Genomic DNA, 18,633 nt, shown 5'->3' on the forward strand with positions numbered 1-18,633 from the left:
GTAACTTTGTTCTTATTCCAGGCAGCAAAGAGTGAGGAATCGGACGACAAGGCCGAGAAGGAGATGGGTGAGGACAAGGGGGAGGAAGACAAGAAGGAGGAGGAGGAAGGGAAGAAGACAGAGGAGGAACAAAAAGAGACGCCACTGGAGGACGACGCCAAGAAGCACGGTTTCCTCATTTTGAGCCGAGAGGATTCAACAATGGTAGAAGCCCCTTTTTTCACTTTATAGGCATCTTTTCTTATTTTATATCAAGAATAACCAACGCTGTTTTGTGCTGCAGATCCTGCAGACCGGTCAGGAGATCATGGAGCTGGACACCAGTGGATTTGCTACTCAGGGACCTACTGTGTTTGCCGGCAACATTGGTGACAACAAATACATCATCCAAGTCTCCCCCATGGGCATCCGGCTGCTAGAAGGGGGTAAAAACAACACACAATAGTATACATTTTTACTTTGTTACAGTACGTGTGTTCATCCTAAACATTCCTGCCACTTCATTTTACACTCTATAGCAGGGGTATCAAACTCAAATACAGAGTGGGCCAAAATTTAAAACTGAACAAAGCAGCAGGCCGAGGTTGAACAAATTAACCTTTTAATAGGGACCCAAACAAGTTTTTCATTGAATATTGACCAAGCAAGGCTTATATAACTTAATAGTGACATGCAAAATTGAGTTTCAAATAATAATAACAAAAATGATAAAAAAATGGGGCTTCACGGTGGCAGAGGGGTTAGTGCGTCTGCCTCACAATACGAAGGTCCTGCAGTCCTGGGTTCAAATCCAGGCTCGGGATCTTTCTGTGTGGAGTTTGCATGTTCTCCCCGTGAATGCGTGGGTTCCCTCCGGGTACTCCGGCTTCCTCCCACTTCCAAAGACATGCACCTGGGGATAGGTTGATTGGCAACACCAAATTGGCCCTAGTGTGTGAATGTGAGTGTGAATGTTGTCTGTCTATCTGTGTTGGCCCTGCCATGAGGTGGCGACTTGTCCAGGGTGTACCCTGCCTTCCGCCCGATTGTAGCTGAGATAGGCGCCAGCGCCCCCCGCGACCCCGAAAGGGAATAAGCGGTAGGAAATGGATGGGATGGATGGATGGATGGATAATAAAAAAATATCAATGGCATATCAAATCATATTTAAATATAAAATGAATGCCTCTTTTGTATTTGCAGCCTTCTGAGGTAAATATCAACATTAACTTTTTCCACAGGCTAATACATTTGAAAATAAAATAACAATGAATAAATCAACCATTTAGGCCTTTTTACTGCTCAGTTAATGCTCAGGTGGGCAGGCGGGTTTGTTGGTAGCGGGGGGGGGGGGGGGGGGGGGGGGGTGGGGGGGGTGTATATTTTAGCGGTACGGAAGAGTTAGTGCTGCAAGGGCTCGGTATTTGTTCTGTTGTGTTTATGTTGTGTTACGGTGCGGATTATCTCCCAAAATGTGTTTATTTTTGTTTGATGTGGGTTCACAGTGTGGCGCATATTTGTAACAGTGTTAAAGTTGTTTATATGGCCACCCTCAGTGTGACCTGTATGCTGTTGATCAAGTATGCCTTGCATACATGTGTGTAGAAGCCACATATATATTACGTGACTGGGTGGGCACGCTGTTTGTGAGGAGGGAAAACAGACTTGGCGACAGGTTGTAGAGGACGCTAAAGACAATGCCTTTAAGGCACACCCCCAATATTGTTGGGGGTGTGCCTTAAAGGCACACCCCCAACACAGATTATTAACACAGATAATATATAATATTATCTGTGTTAATAATACTAACACAGTCACTTGGAATTCGGGAGAATGGTTGCACCGGGAGATTTTCGGGAGGGGCACTGAAATTCGAGAGTCTCCCGGGAAATTGGTGAATGCGGTGTTACAGCGGCACCGCCGTATAACACCGGCGGGCCAGTTCTAATGTTAATTTGATATTGCCTCAAGGGCCAAATGAAATTACTTGGCGGGCCACATTTGGCCCGCGGGACAGAGTTTGACACCCATGCTCTATAGCATTTTTGGGTCTTTTTTGTTGGACATGCACTACAATAATATTGTACAGTGGCCTTAATATTGTGATTATCATACCAAGAGATTTTTATATCGTTACATCCCTTTTTCTAACCATTTTTTTTAATTTTTTTTCCCCCAGTTACGCAGCTCCACTTCATCCCAGTGGACCTGGGCTCTCCCATAGTTCACTGCTCTGTGGCAGACCCCTTTTTGGTTATCATGACTGCCGAGGGAGGAGTCACCATGTTTGTGCTAAAGACCGACTCGTACATGGGAAAGACGCAGCGGCTGTCTCTGCAGAAACCTCTGATCACCATGGTGAGGAACCCAACATTCATTGTCATAACATGCCTCTTGCTGGCTTAAACGAAAACCGTCATCATGCAGACCTCTGAAGTCTGAGGGATAATGTTACAATATGTTTATTGTTGTGGTTGTAGTTTGCACAGCCTTTTTCGTGTAGCTAAATAATCCAAATGTTATCAACAGCTCTTCGTGTGATGAAATTTTACACCACTGCAAACTACATCCACCCTCATAAACGTCAAGTTTAATTAATACAGAGATAGTAATTGGATCTCATTACACCTAATGAAGCGTCTAGAGGGTGTTCACCCTTCTTTCACTATAATTAAAAAGTTTTAAATTGTCTCCCGCCAAGCAACCTCGGGTGATAGCGCTGTGTGCGTACCGAGACGTGAGCGGAATGTTCACCACGGAGAACAGGGTGAGCTGTCCTGTCTTGGAAGACACAACCATGAAGAGTATGTCTGAAGTGGAGACGGTCATTCAGGACATCAGGTAACAACCACTGGGTTTAATTTTATAAGCTGCATGTGGACTGATGGTGGATGTTTGCACAGTCACGCAATGGACGATGAAGAGGAAATGCTATATGGAGATTCAAGTACGGCCACAGCGGCTCCTAGGGAGGAAATGAATCGCACTTCTGGTCAAGCGGCGAGCTCTGGGAGTGAAGGAGGTCCTTTCAAAGCTGAGCCCACCCACTGGTGTATGATTGTGCGGGAAAATGGCGTCATGGAGGTCAGGGGCACACATGACCTCATCACAACTTCTATTTACATTGGAACCTCGATTTATGAACTTATCGCATTTTCCTGGTTATAGGGCGCCAGAACCCACCAAATTGTAGTAAAAATATATTTTTTTACGTACATTAGTCGCACCACATCGTAAGCCACAGCTTTATACTGGTACAAAATAATTTGTAAGTGTTTATTTATTTACCGAAGATGTCATTGTGGTTTGTGTTGTGGTTTGTGCAGCCCTTTGAGACACTACTGATTTAGGGCTGTATAAGTAAACATTGATTGATTGATTTACCTTAATTGTGTCCCTGCAGTGCTTGTAACACTGCAGTAATACAGCTGATCAAACAAAACTGAAGTCATCGTCATGGACCGACTAGCTAAACAGACTCAATAACTCCACGGTAACCAATTTGGACAATTTACGAAATGGAAACAATACAAGAAGAATGTCATTGTAAGTTAATAATACTAACACAGTCACTTGTAAACGTGTTAGCATATTTGCTAATGCTAACGATCGCTTACATGATTACATTACGATAGCACACACAAATATTCATGAAAACACTTATAAAACATCACACATTTGACAGTTTAGTAAGTATGAATTGTTTGTAGTCAATTTGTGAAACTGCTTGGAGTGATAAATGACAAATCTTTTTAAACAGAAAACGCTATGGACAAATACAGGAGTTGCATTGTCACCCCTCAGCACCTGCAGTGAGCGAACTCGTCCAATGATGGCGCCATAGCACAAACAATAACACTTTTTTAGTGTGTCTGTCTGTGTTTTATTAAAACTATTTGTTGAGTACAGAAGATTATGGCCTATAGCGAAGAATAATCCATACATAAGCCGCACCATTTTACAAGCAGCCGGGTGTAAATCGTAGGAAAAAGTAGAGTTGTTGTCTGAAAAATATGGTAATTGCTTCTTAAATAGTGTTCTTAAATCCAAAAGTTTGTATAGTGAAGCAAATTTCTTCATAAAAAATATGTACAAATATGAATAATGGGTATCAACCTCGACAAATGTCCATATTTTAGTGAAGGTTTGTCCACTTTGAACACAATACAAAGTGCAATACAGTACTGTATAGCAAACAAACCTAAAGGGGTGATTGATTTAATTAATTTTAATTATAAAACCAAAAAACAAGAAGCTGCTTTGCTCTATGTGCTACTGTTCGAAAAAATCCCACGCACGGAAGTCACTTTGGTGCCCTCACAAATAATCAGAAATCACAAAATTAATAGATTTACCAACCATATTGCTACAATTACAAAAAAAAAATACTTTCATTACCATCGCAAAGGAGGAGCTGACGGGAAAGGAGCAGACAGTGGGAGGGAGAGAAGGAAAGGTACAGGGGAGAAAGACGCTGTGTGTGCTTTGAAAAAGTCCCCACTGAACATGAGATAGCTTTTCTCCGCTGTGGAGGAAGTTTGCTTTGGCATCTTTTTGCAGAAAAATTCAGTCTCATTACAATTAAAACTCGGTGTAGTCCAAAGCCTCTTCTGTCGATTCTTCCGTACGTGTGGGAGCTATTAAGGTACTGCTCGCAAATAGTCTTTTTTATTTTTTACTCCAGAGCGATTCCCTCTTTTTTACCACGCTTTTTTGGGTTTTTTTTGGGACTCATTGAGTTATAAAAATGGACAAAAACTTGTCAAAAGGTAAAACAAACTGAGAAAGGTCACACAAGCTGAAGCACTGAGAAGTGACTAGTACTTGTACTGCCCCCTGCTTTTTACCTGCAAGCGGGACACAAAACGAATGATGTGTAAAACGTTTGTACCCAGAGATAAGGTTCGCCCGCCGAGGCATATTTGGCTCAATTGAAAAGTTCATAAATCGAAAAGTTTGGAAATAGAGGGGGCTTGTAAATCGTAGTTCCACTGTATACATATTTTTACCTAAACTTTTCTTTAAACAGATATATCAGCTGCCAGACTGGAGATTGGTTTTCCTAGTAAAAAACTTCCCCGTTGGTCAGAGGGTGCTCGTGGACAGCTCGTCCGGCCAATCAGCAACGCAGGGTGAAGGGAAGAAAGAGGAAGTCACTCGTCAGGGAGACATCCCGGTGGTCAAGGAGGTGTCTTTGATTTCGCTTGGCAACAACCGCAGTCGCCCATATTTACTAGTGAGTAGATTTTTTTCCCCCGAAAGGTGCCCCCCCCCATGCATCATTCCTCCGTTTCAACATGCTGTTGTTTCCCAGGTGCATGTGGAACAAGAGCTCCTCATCTATGAAGCCTTCCCTTATGATCAGCAACAACCTCAGAATAACCTCAAAGTGCGCTTCAAAAAGGTATGATTGCAATCACACCAAAAGGGGATCACTTCTCGACGATGCCAATCCTAAGTTCTGCCCGACACAGGTGCCCCACAACATTAACTTCCGAGAAAAGAAATCGAAGCCAAAGAAAGATAGGAAGGCAGAAGGTGGCCTCGCTGATGACACAGCGGTCAAAAGTCGTAGTTTGAGGTTTAGATACTTCGAGGACATCTCTGCATACTCGGGGGTAAAAACATCATACAACAACATTTTGTCCGTAATTTCCGAACTGTTTTCATGTATTGTATGTTTCTCAGGTGTTCATCTGTGGACCCTCCCCTCATTGGATGCTGGTCACCTCTCGAGGCGCCTTGAGACTCCACCCCATGACCATCGACGGCACCATCGAGTCCTTTTCCCCCTTCCATAACATCAACTGCCCCAAAGGCTTCCTCTACTTCAACAAACAGGTAAGCACAAGACATATACGTGCTACTGTATCACTTAAACCCGGTGTGTCTAAACTTATTCCACTGAGGGCTGTATATTTAAAAAAAAATCAAAGGACGCATTATTTGGATATTATTTTATGTTTAGGCTGTCAAGCGATTCAAATATTTAATCGCAATTAATCACGTTGTTCATTGTTAATTCAAAATTAATCGCGAGAATCACAGGTAAATACAATTTTCAACATTAATAAGTATACCATACACAGATCATTTTCAAGTTTTTTAAACTATGCTTGGACAATTTGTTCGCTGTAATGACATGTTTATTATACATTATGCTTTTTTAAGAGAGCTCAACACGAGATGGACATGAACACACCTTTAACGACAATATTAAATTATCTGCAGTGCGTGGGTGTATCCCCGACAGAATTTTAATTCCTGCTGTAGGGCCACTAGCATTCAGAGGAGAGGAGCTACAGTACATTCCATTTTCAGATGCCTGTTTCACGCATTAATAATACAAAATGTGGATTGTTACGAAGATGTTTGGTAATGTATTGTGATATTTCTACCTGAAAATTGCTTCTGATATTTTTTATATTACGTGTTGTACAAGTCAATGGTATTCATATTTTTGCATGACGATGTCTCAACCTTCTCAATGTATTAATAAAATACAATATTCAGCCATCTAAACATTCAAGTACCCCTGGGAGTACTTGAAGGTATGTCAAGGGGTACGTGAGATTTTTTTTTAAATATTCTAAAAATAGCAACAATTCAAAAATTCTTTATAAATATATTTATTGAATAATACTTCAACTGAATATGAATTTCAGTTCATAAACTGTGAAAAGAAATTCAACAATGCAATATTCAGTGTTGACAGCTAGATTTTTTGTGGAAATGTTCCATAAATATTTATGTTAAAGATGTATTTTTTGTGAAGAAATGTTTAGAATTAAGTTCATGAAGTGAAGTGAAGTGAATTATATTTATATAGCGCTTTTCTCTAGTGACTCAAAGCGCTTTACATAGTGAAACCCAATATCTAAGTTACATTTAAACCAGTGTGGGTGGCAATGGGAGCACGTGGGTAAAGTGTCTTGCCCAAGGACACAACGGTAGTGACTAGGATGGCGGAAGCGGGAATCGAACCTGCAACCCTCAAGTTGCTGGCACGGCCACTCTACCAACCGAGCTATACCGCCCCAGATGGATCTCTATTGTAATCCCCAAAGAGGGCACTTTAAGTTGATGATTACTTCTATGTGTAGAAATCTTTATTTATAATTGAATCACTTGTTTATTTTTCAACAAGTTTTTACTTATTTTTACATCTTTTTTTCCAAATAGTTCAAGAAAGACCACTACAAATGAGCAATATTTTGCACAGTTATACAATTTAATAAATCAGAAACTGATGACATAGGTGCTGTATTTTACTTCTTTATCTCTCTTTTCAACCAAAAATGCTTTGCTCTGATTAGGGGGTACTTGAATTTAAAAAATGTTCACAGGGGGTACATCACTGAAAAAAGGTTGAGAACCACTGAAGTAGAACATATTAATAGTTAATATAAAAAAATAGACTCAATATTAGAGCCTTCCTCAAAAAATCTCCACCCCTATTCCTCAACTGATGTACTCGCAGTTATTTAGAAAGAAGTATCACAGATATGACTCATAGCGCTTTTTTTTTTAAGCCGGATGCATGTGATTGGTTTGAGAAGAGGTGTCTATAAATGTTTTGCCGACAGACCAAATGCTTGCACTAAAAAACTTCCTGCCTACCGTTTTGTTTTTTCTTGAGCTTGTGTCCTATCTTACTAAAGCAGTTACGGTAACAATCTACATTTTTTGTTACCACTGCACTGAACTGTGAACACAGAGAGAAACTCCACCTCTCTGAAGGCAAGCGCACTGGCGGAAAGGTGCACTAGTGGTGACCGCTCATGGTAATCATGAATAAAACTAGTCTTGTCGGGAGAACGACTTAATATGTCTTTGGATCTGGGCTTTTCATAATGTACCCTTTTCTTTGTCCGTTATTGCTCGCTGTTTTAAATTTTCCCACAGTACTGAGGGTCAGACAGAACGTGTGCACGTTAATCTGGGGTCAGAAAAAAATAGTGCCGTTCAAGGAAATGATAGTTAACTATCATTGCCCTGATTTTTTTATGTTGTAAAAAGGCTCTATTTTCCCATTTTGTATTTGTTAATTCTACAATGTGCCACTCTTTGGACATCCGTCACTTAAACCACGTTTCACTGTGTGTGTGTTTGAACATGCCTGCAGGGGGAGCTGAGGATTAGCGTTCTGCCCACCTACTTGTCCTATGACGCTCCATGGCCGGTGAGAAAGATCCCATTGAGGTGCACCGTCCACTACGTCTCCTACCATGTGGAATCCAAGGCAAGGCTCTCACAGCTACAGGAATTTCAGGAATGATCTCTGATATGACGTTAATCTTAACTAAGTATTCTGGTGTCTTGCGCTACAGGTGTATGCTGTGTGCACCAGCGTGAAAGAGCTGTGTACGCGCATCCCCAGGATGACGGGAGAGGAGAAGGAGTTTGAAACCATCGAACGAGGTAACATATGAACAGACATGTATACGTTGGACACATTAGGTACACCAAATGTGCTTATTGAAGTGGTTAGTTTTTCCTTTCATGTTTCTACATTGATCCAGTGTTGTTTACTATTGCGCTTTTGTCCCCTTGCAGATGATCGCTACATTAACCCTCTACAGGAGAGGTTTTCCATCCAGCTCATCTCGCCGGTCAGCTGGGAGACAATTCCCAACACACGGTAAAATTGATCAAAATGTAGCATTTTTGAACAAGTTCTTGGACAAAATCTAGCAGTGAGGTTTAAAAGTGCTTTTAGTAACCCCTACTAAAAATTTGTGATCAACCGATATGGTTTTTTTCAGGGCTGAGTCAAAATTAATTGGTAGTAAAAGTTAACAAAACAATATTAGTATACGTCAGAAAATAGCTGAACAAAGCTCTCAGTTGTAGTTGTTTTTTGTTTTTAATTAAAATTTTAGGAAGCATTGGAGAAATAGCAAAATATTGTTTTATGCGGCGATAATGTTGTTGTAATTTAGCACCAAATAAAGTCGGAGGATTTCACAAAAACACTTTTATTACGTGTGTCTAATGCAATTTTACAAGGAAATCTCCCTCTGAATATGGGATTCAAATCAATAGAAAAAATGAAACAAATATTTAATGGCCTACTCTGGAACAAAAGTTATTTCCATCACAATAACTCGCCATACACTCAATCACATTTTTTGTAGTTTATGAATTTAAGGTTTTCTTGTGAGGAACATTTAATATGAACAATTCTGTCTTCTTTGACATAGCTTATATGTGAGACATTTTTCAAGCTGGCTGACATTATTTCTTCCTTGATGTGACAGAAAGTATGAGAATGTGTGATCTGCTGCCTGCTCTTCTTTACTTGTATATTAATTATTCAATTTGTCTAGATATTTATGCAAAATTTAGATTTGTGGCCGAGATATATTTTTTGTCGTATTCATGTCCATCCATCTATGTTGCATTGTCATTTGATTGAATCATTGAACATTAAGCTTGCAATACTTCTCTATAAAGTTAAAGTACCAATGATTGCCACACACACACACACTAGGTGTGGTGAAATTCTCTGCTTTTGACCCATCACCCTTGATCACCCCCTGGGAGGTGAGGGGAGCAGTGAGCAGCTGTGGCGGCCGCGAATTAGCACACGTTCAGAGTGTTGCGAACGAAGGCTTATCGAGCGACTCCATTGCTGCAATAACGAAAACAAATAAAGTGGGAAGACGCCAGGAAAGAAGGACAAAATATGGATATCGCTGCAAAAAGAGGAAACATGTTCTGTAGATCAACATTGCCTTTAGAAGGAGGGCGTGGTCGCGTGGGCGCCGTTGTGAACACAGCTCAGCAGACCGAGGAAGAATCCTCACAAAAACTCAGATAAATGCCTCATCAGATATCAACACATATTTGGGGGAAATTATTGACGATGAGAGTATTTTTAATTGAATGTTTTAAAATTAAAGGGCTCGAACAAATGGGACACTTTTCTCATGCAGGGAAAATGGGCTGGTGCTTGAACACTGCCTGGGTTTTTACAATCTATTTGACCATTTTTTTGCATTTTTTCTTTTTTCAACAGTGGTATCAAATCAAATTTGTATATATTCTGTATGCTGGTGTAGTTATAGTTGTTAAAAAAAAAAAAAAAAGTACTATGCTGATATATGTCAAAATATCAAATATGCCTGTCTTACAAACTGTATCCACGCCCCTTACATTGTTGGTTAATCATCTTGCTGTGCAGTCGAGGAGAGGAGGAGGGAGGCAGTGTCAACAACGCTGTAGATACTTAATAAATACTGCAAATACTTACTCCTGCTGGAATTTTGATTTTCCTGAAGGAATCAATAAATTACTGTCTGTCTATCTAAATGTTTTGAACCATGCATCATTTATCCATGGTTGTCTATGGATACATTGAGCTGGCAGAACTAAAAAAAAATAAAAAGGCTAAAAAAAACATTTAAAAGCACACAACGTGGCAATTAGCACAGTAGCTAACAGCAGCTCTGCTGACTGAATGAGCATGGTTATCAATAAGCCCGCTCACAATAGATATGCTGCCGGCCAGAAAACAGATCAATCAATCAATGTTTGTTTCTATAGCCCTAAATCACTAGTGTCTCAAAGGGCTGCACAAACCACAACGACATCCTCCGTAGAGCCCACATAAGGGCAAGGAAAACTCACACCCAGTGGGATGTCGGTGACAGCGACTATGAGAAACCTTGGAGAGGACCGCATATGTGCGCCCCCCCCCCAGGGGACCGAAAACAATGGATGTCGAGTGGGTCTAACATAATACTGTGAAAGTTCAATCCATAGTGGATGAATGAAACGTTTGTACACTGAGACAAAGTTTGTACGGCAAAGCATTTTTTTATTTGGCCTGTGGTTTGAAATGAAAAATATCCTATAACGAGGAGTTTGTAAATCAAAGTTTCACTGTATATTACTGTTACAACTTTATCAAAAAGCCCATTATGCGTCACAGGGGACCTTTACAAACATTGCGTCGTATTCATCCCGGTTGTTGACCTTTTCTCTCTCAACCAGGATCGACCTGGAGGAGTGGGAGCATGTGACCTGCATGAAAACGGTGGCCCTGAGGAGTCAGGAGACGGTGTCCGGCCTTAAGGGCTACATCGCCGCTGGGACCTGCGTCTTGCAGGGGGAGGAGGTCACCTGCAGGGGGAGGGTGAGCAGCACACAGCCATGTGATCATTGCAAAGGTGTGTCACACTGGCAAATTCTTTTTCCTGTGTTCATCTTTCAAGATTTTGATCCTGGATGTGATTGAAGTGGTGCCAGAGCCGGGTCAGCCACTCACTAAGAACAAGTTCAAAGTGCTTTATGAAAAGGAGCAGAAAGGCCCTGTGACGGCGCTGTGTCACTGCAGTGGTTACTTGGTGTCGGCCATTGGACAGAAGGTATCCCTTTTTAAAAAGAACCACATTTGGGGAAAGGTCTGTATTAAAACCTGTTCTCACATTTTTCCTAGATCTTCCTGTGGGTCCTTAAGGACAACGACCTTACCGGCATGGCCTTCATCGACACGCAGCTTCACATCCACCAGATGTTCAGCATCAAGAATTTCATCCTGGCCGCCGACCTGATGAAGAGCATCTCGCTGCTGCGCTACCAGGAGTCGAGCAAGACGCTCTCGCTCGTCAGCAGGGTAAGCCGCGAACACAAACCTTCAAAGGGGACCTGTGATGATTTTCATCTTCTCTGACTTCTAAATGTTGTTACAATGTCGGATACTTGTGTTAAACTACCGTATTTCCTTGAATTGCCGCCGGGGCGCTAATTAATTTAAAACCTCTTCTCACTCCGGCACTTACCAAAGGTATGCAGTAAAAATTTGAGTATGATGTAAGTTTGGACCTTAAATCTTACTGAATAGCTCTTAATGTTCTTCCCTTTATGCGATTTCAAATTACCGGTATTGAAATCAGCCTCCTCCATTTTGAAAATGATGACAGGGGAAGTGTCACTCGTGATGTCACGAGTTTGACCAGGCGGTAATACTAAGCATGCGCTAATTATTTTGGGAAGTGAGTTTGACCCGGCAGTAATTCAAGACAGGCGCATACTATATGCCCTGCGGCAATTTAAGGAAATACGGTATGCCAAATCAGTAGGTTCATGCGTTTACGTGAGGGCTTGCATGCAGTTTTGTATTCCTCTGCCTGCAGTGTTTGAGTCTTTTTTTAAGATTGGCTAAGCTACGACGTCAGTTAACATTGCTTACTTACTTGTTCGCTCTCCGAGCCACAACGTTAACAGCTTTCTACTTTGCTACACTGTTAGTTCCGAACCAGTCGTAGTTGTAAAGTATTTAATAGCAGCCAGCAAGGAGGTACATTTTTGAAGGGACTGATTGTAAACAGAGGTCACAACACAGGGAGTACGTTACCGGAAGGGGTGTGGCTACAGGATAGAGTTGCCAAATGGGAAACAAGTTTTTTGCATGCATGTTATTGAATTGGACATTTTCACTATTATGTTAGAGCCACCATGGACTGGACTTTCACAATATTATGCTAGATCCACTCGACGTCCACTGCACCGGTCACCCGAGAGGAGTGGGGGTCTACCACATCTGCGGTCCTCTCCAAGGTTTCTCATTGTCATCCCACTGGGTTGAGTTTTTCCTTGCCCCGATGTGGTATCTGAACCGAGGATGTCGTTGCGGCTTGTGCAGCCCTTTGAGACACTTGTGATTTAGGGCTATATAAATAAACATTGATTGATTGATTGATAATAATGTTTGTAAATGATCTAGTAAAATTGGTGTGGTCGATTACATGGGACATGTAAATGTCAAAAAGACTGCTGAAACAGGTTAATTCTAATGTTAAAATAATTTTTTTTCCGTCAGTTTTCCATTTTTTTTTTCTTAAAGGGTGCTCACATGCCTGTAGTCTAATTTAATGCCCTCCCATTTGCACTACCGTCTATAAAATAAAAATGTTCATGTTAATTTGTCTTTACGACATTTTACACGGGACTGTTCTCTCAAGATGCACCAGTGCAAACTGGATTAGCCGCGAAACTCTAACGGGAAAAGACTGCACTATTGTGACAATATTACTTGGTTTGAGAGACCATAAGAGAAGGTAGGATGAAGTGTTATTTTCATATAATCTTGGGATGTGCATAATAACGTTGACGTGTGACATGCAGTGACATAAATTCTGCTAAAAATAGTGTGTAAAAAAAAAAAAAAAAGGTATTGTGTGAATGTTCAGGTGTAGAGTGGGTTAAGGAAAGTATTCACATCCCTTTAAATGTTTCACTCTATTTCATTCCAGCCATTCGCTAAAAGAAATTTAAAAAATCACTTTATTTCTCATAAATGTACACTGAGCACCCCATATTGACAGAAAAAAAGCAAAATGTAGAAATATTTGCAAATGTATTAAAATTTAAAATACTTTTGGCAGCAATTTTTGGCAAAGGTTGACAGCCTCAAGTCTTTTTGAACATGATGCCACAAGCTTTGCACACCTATATTTGGGCAGTTTCGCCCATTCATCTTTGCAGCACCTCTCAAGCTCCATCAGGTCTGATGGGAAAACTTAGTTTTCATCCAGAATGTCTCTATACAATCATCGTAGTCCAGTCAGGGAGGTGACCAAGAACTGAAGGGTCACTTTCAGAGCAACAGCATTCTCCTCTGTGGAGAGAGGAAAATCTTCCAGAAGGACAACCATCTCTGCAGCAATCCACCTGTATAGCAGAGTGGCCAGACGGAAGCCATTTCTTAGCAAAAAGTTTTCCAAAATGCACCGAAACGACTCTGACCATGAGAAAAAAAATTCTTTGGTCTAATGAGACAAAGATTGAACTCTTCGGCATGAATGCCAGGCATCATGTTTGGAGGAAACCAGGCACCACTCATCACCAGGCCAATACCATCCCTATAGTGAAGCATGGTGGTGTCAGCATCATGCTGGTGGGATGGTTTTAAGTGGAACTAGGAGATTTGTCAGGATAAAGGGAAAAATGAATGCAGCAATATAAAGAGACCACCTGAATGAAAACCAAAAAAGTATGTTCTTACCACATTTAAAACTTGCTGTGGCACAAAGTCTGCTTCGTCAATCTTTTCAACACGAGCAAATGAATGAACATAGCTTTTGTACACAGACACAGAAGAATATTTGATGCGATATAAAAGTTCATTAATCGGAAAAGTTCGCAAACAGAAGGGTTCATAAATCCTGGTTCCACTGTATCATGTTTATGAAGTGTATTTTTGACCGTGTCTGGAAATAACAGCAGTGACATTCCTCTTCAAGATATACAAACCCCGTTTCCATATGAGTTGGGAAATTTTGTTAGACGTAAATATAAACGGAATACAATGATTTGCAAATCCTTTTCAATCCATATTCAATTGAATGTACTACAAAGACAAGATATTTAATGTTCAAACTCATAAACTTTGTTTTTTTTTGCTAATAATAATTAACTTAGAATTTCACGGCTGCAACACGTGGCAAAGTAGTTGGGAAAGGGCATGTTCACCACTGTGTTACATCACCTTTTCTTTTAACAACACTAAATAAACGTTTAAGAACTGATGAAACTAATTGTTGAAGCTTTGAAAGTGGAATTCTTTCCCATTCTTGTTTTATGTAGAGCTTTAGTCGTTCAACAATCCGGGGTCTCCGCTGTTGTATATTACACTTCATAATACGCCACACATTTTCGATGTGAGACAGGTCTGGACTGCAGGCGGGCCAGGAAAGTACCCACACTCTTTTACTACGAAGCCACGCTGTTGTAACATGTGGCTTAGCAATGTCTTGCTGAAATAAGCAGGGGCGTCCATGATAACGTTGCTTGGATGACAACATATGGTGCTCAGAAAACTTGTATGTACCTTTGAGCATTAATGGTGCCTTCACAGATGTGTAAGTTACCCATGCCTTGGGCACTAATACACCCCCATACCATCACAGATGCTGGCTTTTGAACTTTGCACCTATAACAATCCGAATGTTTATTTTCTTCTTTGTTCTGGAGGACACCACGTCCTCTGTTTCCAAACATAATTTGAAATGTGGACTCGTCAGACCACAGGACACTTTTCCACTTTTCATCAGTTCATCTCAGATGAGCTCGGGCCCAGCGAAGCCTGCGGTGTTTCCGGGTGTTGTTGATAAATGGGTTTGGCTTTGCATAGTAGAGTTTTAACTTGCACTTACAGATGTAGCGACCAACTGTAGTTACTGACAGTGGTTTTATGAAGTGTTCCTGAGCCCATGTGGTGATATCCTTTACACACTGTCGGTTTTTGATGCAGTACCGCCTGAGGGATCAAAGGTCCGTAATATCATCGCTTACGTGCACTGATTTCTCCATATTCTCTGAACTTTTTGATGAATTTACGGATGGTGAAATCCCTAAATTCCTTGCTCGTTGAGAAATGTTGTTCTAAAATTGTTCGACAATTTGCTTACAAAGTGGTGACCCTCACTCCATCCTTGTTTGTGAATTACTTAGCATTTCATGGAAGCTGCTTTTATACCCAATCATGGCACCCACCTGTTCCCAATTAGCCTGCACACCTGTGGGATGTTCCATTTAAGTGTTTGATGAGCATTCCTCAACTTCTATCAGTATTTATTGCCAACTTTCCCAATTTCTTTGTCACGTGTTACTGGCATCAAATTCTAAAAGTAATGATTATTTGCAACAACAAAAAAAATGTATCATTTTGAACATCAAATATGTTGTCTTTGTAGCATATTCAACTGAATATGGGTTGAAAATGATTTGCAAATGATTGTATTATGTTTATATTTACATCTAACACAATTTCCCAACTCATATAGAAACAGGGTTTGTATATTCAAACAGTTGTTTTTAAGAAAAAAAATATATATACATATTTATGATTACTTTTGGAGAGGTTTGGGTGGGGTTTTATTTGCAATCTGGGAACGCCTTGCAGACATATGCAAAAAGTAGGTTTAAACTATGACTCTGGAGCAAAATGTACACTATAGCATATCCAATACATGATGTATATTAAAATCATCATAGGTGCCCTCTAACAATGGTTAAGCACTTGTGTCATATATTGGATGTTGGACTCTCTTTTGCTGTGGGTCCTTAAAACAGCAGAGTGGTCTGGTCATATAAAGGATCTTTAACTAGCTTTTTTTGCAGTAGGTTCTTTAAAAACAGGTGTTCCAACCAGTCTTGAAGGCAGCAACACAGGCAGTAGACGATCATTCTGGGTCATCTCTGGTGGCATTGAGCTGTTTTCTTCTTGTTTTGGGAACAGGACGCAAAGCCCTTGGAGGTGTACAGCATTGAGTTCATGGTGGATAACAACCAGCTTGGGTTCCTGGGTAAATATACAGATGCCCTTTTGGGAGAATGGAGGGGGGGCAGAAAATACCTTTCACTTAGTATTATGTCCTTACAGTGTCTGATCGAGACAGGAACCTCTACGTCTACATGTATTTACCTGAAGGTAAAAGTCATATTGTTTCCCATTAAAAATCTAAACAGCCAACCACACATTTGCTGTGACGTTGTTTGTGCTTGCAGCCAAAGAGAGCCTCGGAGGTATGCGCCTGCTGAGGCGAGCGGACTTCAACGTGGGCGCGCACGTCAACACGTTCTGGCGCATGCCCTGCAGGGGAGCTTTGGACGCCAGCACCAAGAAGTCTCTCACCTGGGACAACAAGCACATCACCTGGTTTGGTGAGTGAAAATAAAAACTACCTAAAGGCCTACTGCAATGAGATTTTCTTATTTAAACTGGGATAGCAAATCCATTCTATGTGTCATACTTGATCATTTCGTGATATTGCCATATTTTTGCTGAAAGGATTTAGTAGAGGACATCCACGATAAAATTCACAACTTTCGGTGTTAACAGAAAAACCCTGCCTCTACCGGAAGTCGCAGACGACGTCACATGTTGATGGCTCCTCACATCTTCACAGTTTTTAATGGGAGCCTCCAACAAAAACAGCTATCCGGACCGAGAAAACTACAATTTCCCCATTAAATTGAGCGAGGATGAAAGATTTGTGTTTGAGGATATTGATAGTGACGGACTAGGAAGAAAAAAAACGGATTCAGATGTTTTTAAGACACATTTACTAGGATAATTCTGGGAAATCCCTTATCTTTCTATTGTGTTGCTAGTGTTTTAGTGAGTTTAACAGTACCTGATAGTCTGTGTGTGTCCACGGGTGTGTTGACGCGCAGTGTCTCAGGGAAGTCGACGGCAGCTTTATGGGTGGCACAAGTTCAGCTGATCTCCTGTAAGAAGCGACTTTTTACCACAATTTTCCCACTGAAACCTGCTGGTTGAAATTTGGTCGGGATTCATGTTCGCTGTGATCCATAGTAAAGTTTCAACTCTGTGAATTTTAAACAAGGAATCACCGTGTGTTTGTGTGGCTAACGGCTAAAACTTCCCAACTCCATCTTTCTACTTTGACTTCTCAAATATTAATTGAACAAATTGCAAAGGATTCAGCAACACAGATCTCCAAAATACTGTGTAATTATGCGGTTAAAGCGGACGACTTTTAGCTTCGTGTGCGCAGCGCTTATATTTCCTTACAGCCCGTGACGTCAAGCGTACACGTCATCATTACGCGACGTTTTCAAGAAGAAACTCCCGGGAAATTTTAAATTGCAATTTAGTAAACTAAAAAGCCCGTATTGGCATGTGTTGCAATGTTAATATTTCATCATTGATATATAAACTATCAGACTGCGTGGTGGGTAGTAGTGGGTTTCAGTAGGCCTTTAAGTTGAGACTTTCCCCTTCATGTTTGCCTGTTTCCATAGCTACACTGGATGGAGGGATGGGGTTTCTCCTCCCCATGCAGGAGAAGACATATCGCCGACTTCTCATGTTGCAGAATGCTCTCAACACAATGTTGCCTCATCACGCCGGGCTCAACCCAAAAGCCTTCAGGTTCCCGTCAGCCCGCCGCGCAATTTTTACCACAACCTGGTCGGCAGTCGCTTACATGTTCATGTCCGTGCTCCAGGATGATGCACAATGACCGACGAGGCCTGCAGAATGCTGTGAGGAACATCCTGGATGGGGAACTCCTCAACAAGTACTTGTATCTGAGCATGATGGAGCGCAGCGAGCTGGCCAAGAAGATCGGTACCACTCAAGATATTGTAAGGAAACCAGCAAGCAAGTAGCTTATATTTTTAGCAATAATAGTTATGCTTTTGATTGAATCTCTGCCTCTCACCCAAAGTCGGCTGGAATAAGCTCCTAATCACCTGTGATCCTAACAAGCATAGGAAGTACATTAGAGTTTTCCTTTCATTTATGATTTTCCTTTTTTTTTCTTTACAGATCTTGGATGACCTCTTGGATATTGACAGAGTAACAGCTCATTTCTAAGAGCCACATTCCCGTATTTTATCTACTGATTACTGTCTGTTTCATATCTAATTTGCTAAGTCATCATGATGGAAAACCTTTAGATTTTTTATTAAAAAAAGGTCAGTAAACTTATTACAGTTTTTTTTTTTTTATAAGTTTGTAATATTTTGTTTAGCGATTAACCAATTTTTTTTTTTCAAGGTCGATACCAATTATAAGTAGCCAAGGAGGCTGATTATGGATATTTGGAGGCGATATTCGTTTGCAGTAAAAGTTTGCTAATTTGTCACTAAACAGCTGCACAAGGCTTTAAGGTGTTT

The 18,633-nt window shown here is 40.8% G+C and overlaps 1 protein-coding gene across 2 annotated transcripts in view; it reads left to right on the plus strand.

The window, feature by feature from the left end:
• Nucleotides 1-18,445, plus strand: part of cpsf1 (cleavage and polyadenylation specific factor 1) — a 40,800-nt gene extending 22,355 nt beyond the window's left edge. For both annotated transcript variants that reach the window (XM_061897349.1, XM_061897350.1), the window contains exons 18-38: nucleotides 22-204; nucleotides 284-425; nucleotides 2,159-2,337; nucleotides 2,681-2,820; nucleotides 2,883-3,063; nucleotides 5,009-5,215; nucleotides 5,294-5,383; nucleotides 5,454-5,597; nucleotides 5,668-5,820; nucleotides 8,105-8,221; nucleotides 8,310-8,400; nucleotides 8,536-8,620; nucleotides 10,978-11,119; nucleotides 11,199-11,351; nucleotides 11,423-11,599; nucleotides 16,226-16,292; nucleotides 16,370-16,417; nucleotides 16,495-16,650; nucleotides 17,755-17,884; nucleotides 17,961-18,099; nucleotides 18,284-18,445. In XM_061897349.1, the coding sequence (XP_061753333.1) occupies nucleotides 22-204; nucleotides 284-425; nucleotides 2,159-2,337; nucleotides 2,681-2,820; nucleotides 2,883-3,063; nucleotides 5,009-5,215; nucleotides 5,294-5,383; nucleotides 5,454-5,597; nucleotides 5,668-5,820; nucleotides 8,105-8,221; nucleotides 8,310-8,400; nucleotides 8,536-8,620; nucleotides 10,978-11,119; nucleotides 11,199-11,351; nucleotides 11,423-11,599; nucleotides 16,226-16,292; nucleotides 16,370-16,417; nucleotides 16,495-16,650; nucleotides 17,755-17,884; nucleotides 17,961-18,099; nucleotides 18,284-18,331 (2,772 nt within the window). In that variant the 3' untranslated portion in view covers nucleotides 18,332-18,445. The remainder of the gene's footprint in view (nucleotides 1-21; nucleotides 205-283; nucleotides 426-2,158; nucleotides 2,338-2,680; nucleotides 2,821-2,882; nucleotides 3,064-5,008; nucleotides 5,216-5,293; nucleotides 5,384-5,453; nucleotides 5,598-5,667; nucleotides 5,821-8,104; nucleotides 8,222-8,309; nucleotides 8,401-8,535; nucleotides 8,621-10,977; nucleotides 11,120-11,198; nucleotides 11,352-11,422; nucleotides 11,600-16,225; nucleotides 16,293-16,369; nucleotides 16,418-16,494; nucleotides 16,651-17,754; nucleotides 17,885-17,960; nucleotides 18,100-18,283) is intronic.
• The last annotated feature ends 188 nt before the right edge of the window (nucleotides 18,446-18,633 follow it).

The sequence above is a fragment of the Nerophis ophidion genome, linkage group LG04, assembly GCF_033978795.1.
Source record: "Nerophis ophidion isolate RoL-2023_Sa linkage group LG04, RoL_Noph_v1.0, whole genome shotgun sequence".
Classification (NCBI taxonomy): domain Eukaryota; kingdom Metazoa; phylum Chordata; class Actinopteri; order Syngnathiformes; family Syngnathidae; genus Nerophis; species Nerophis ophidion.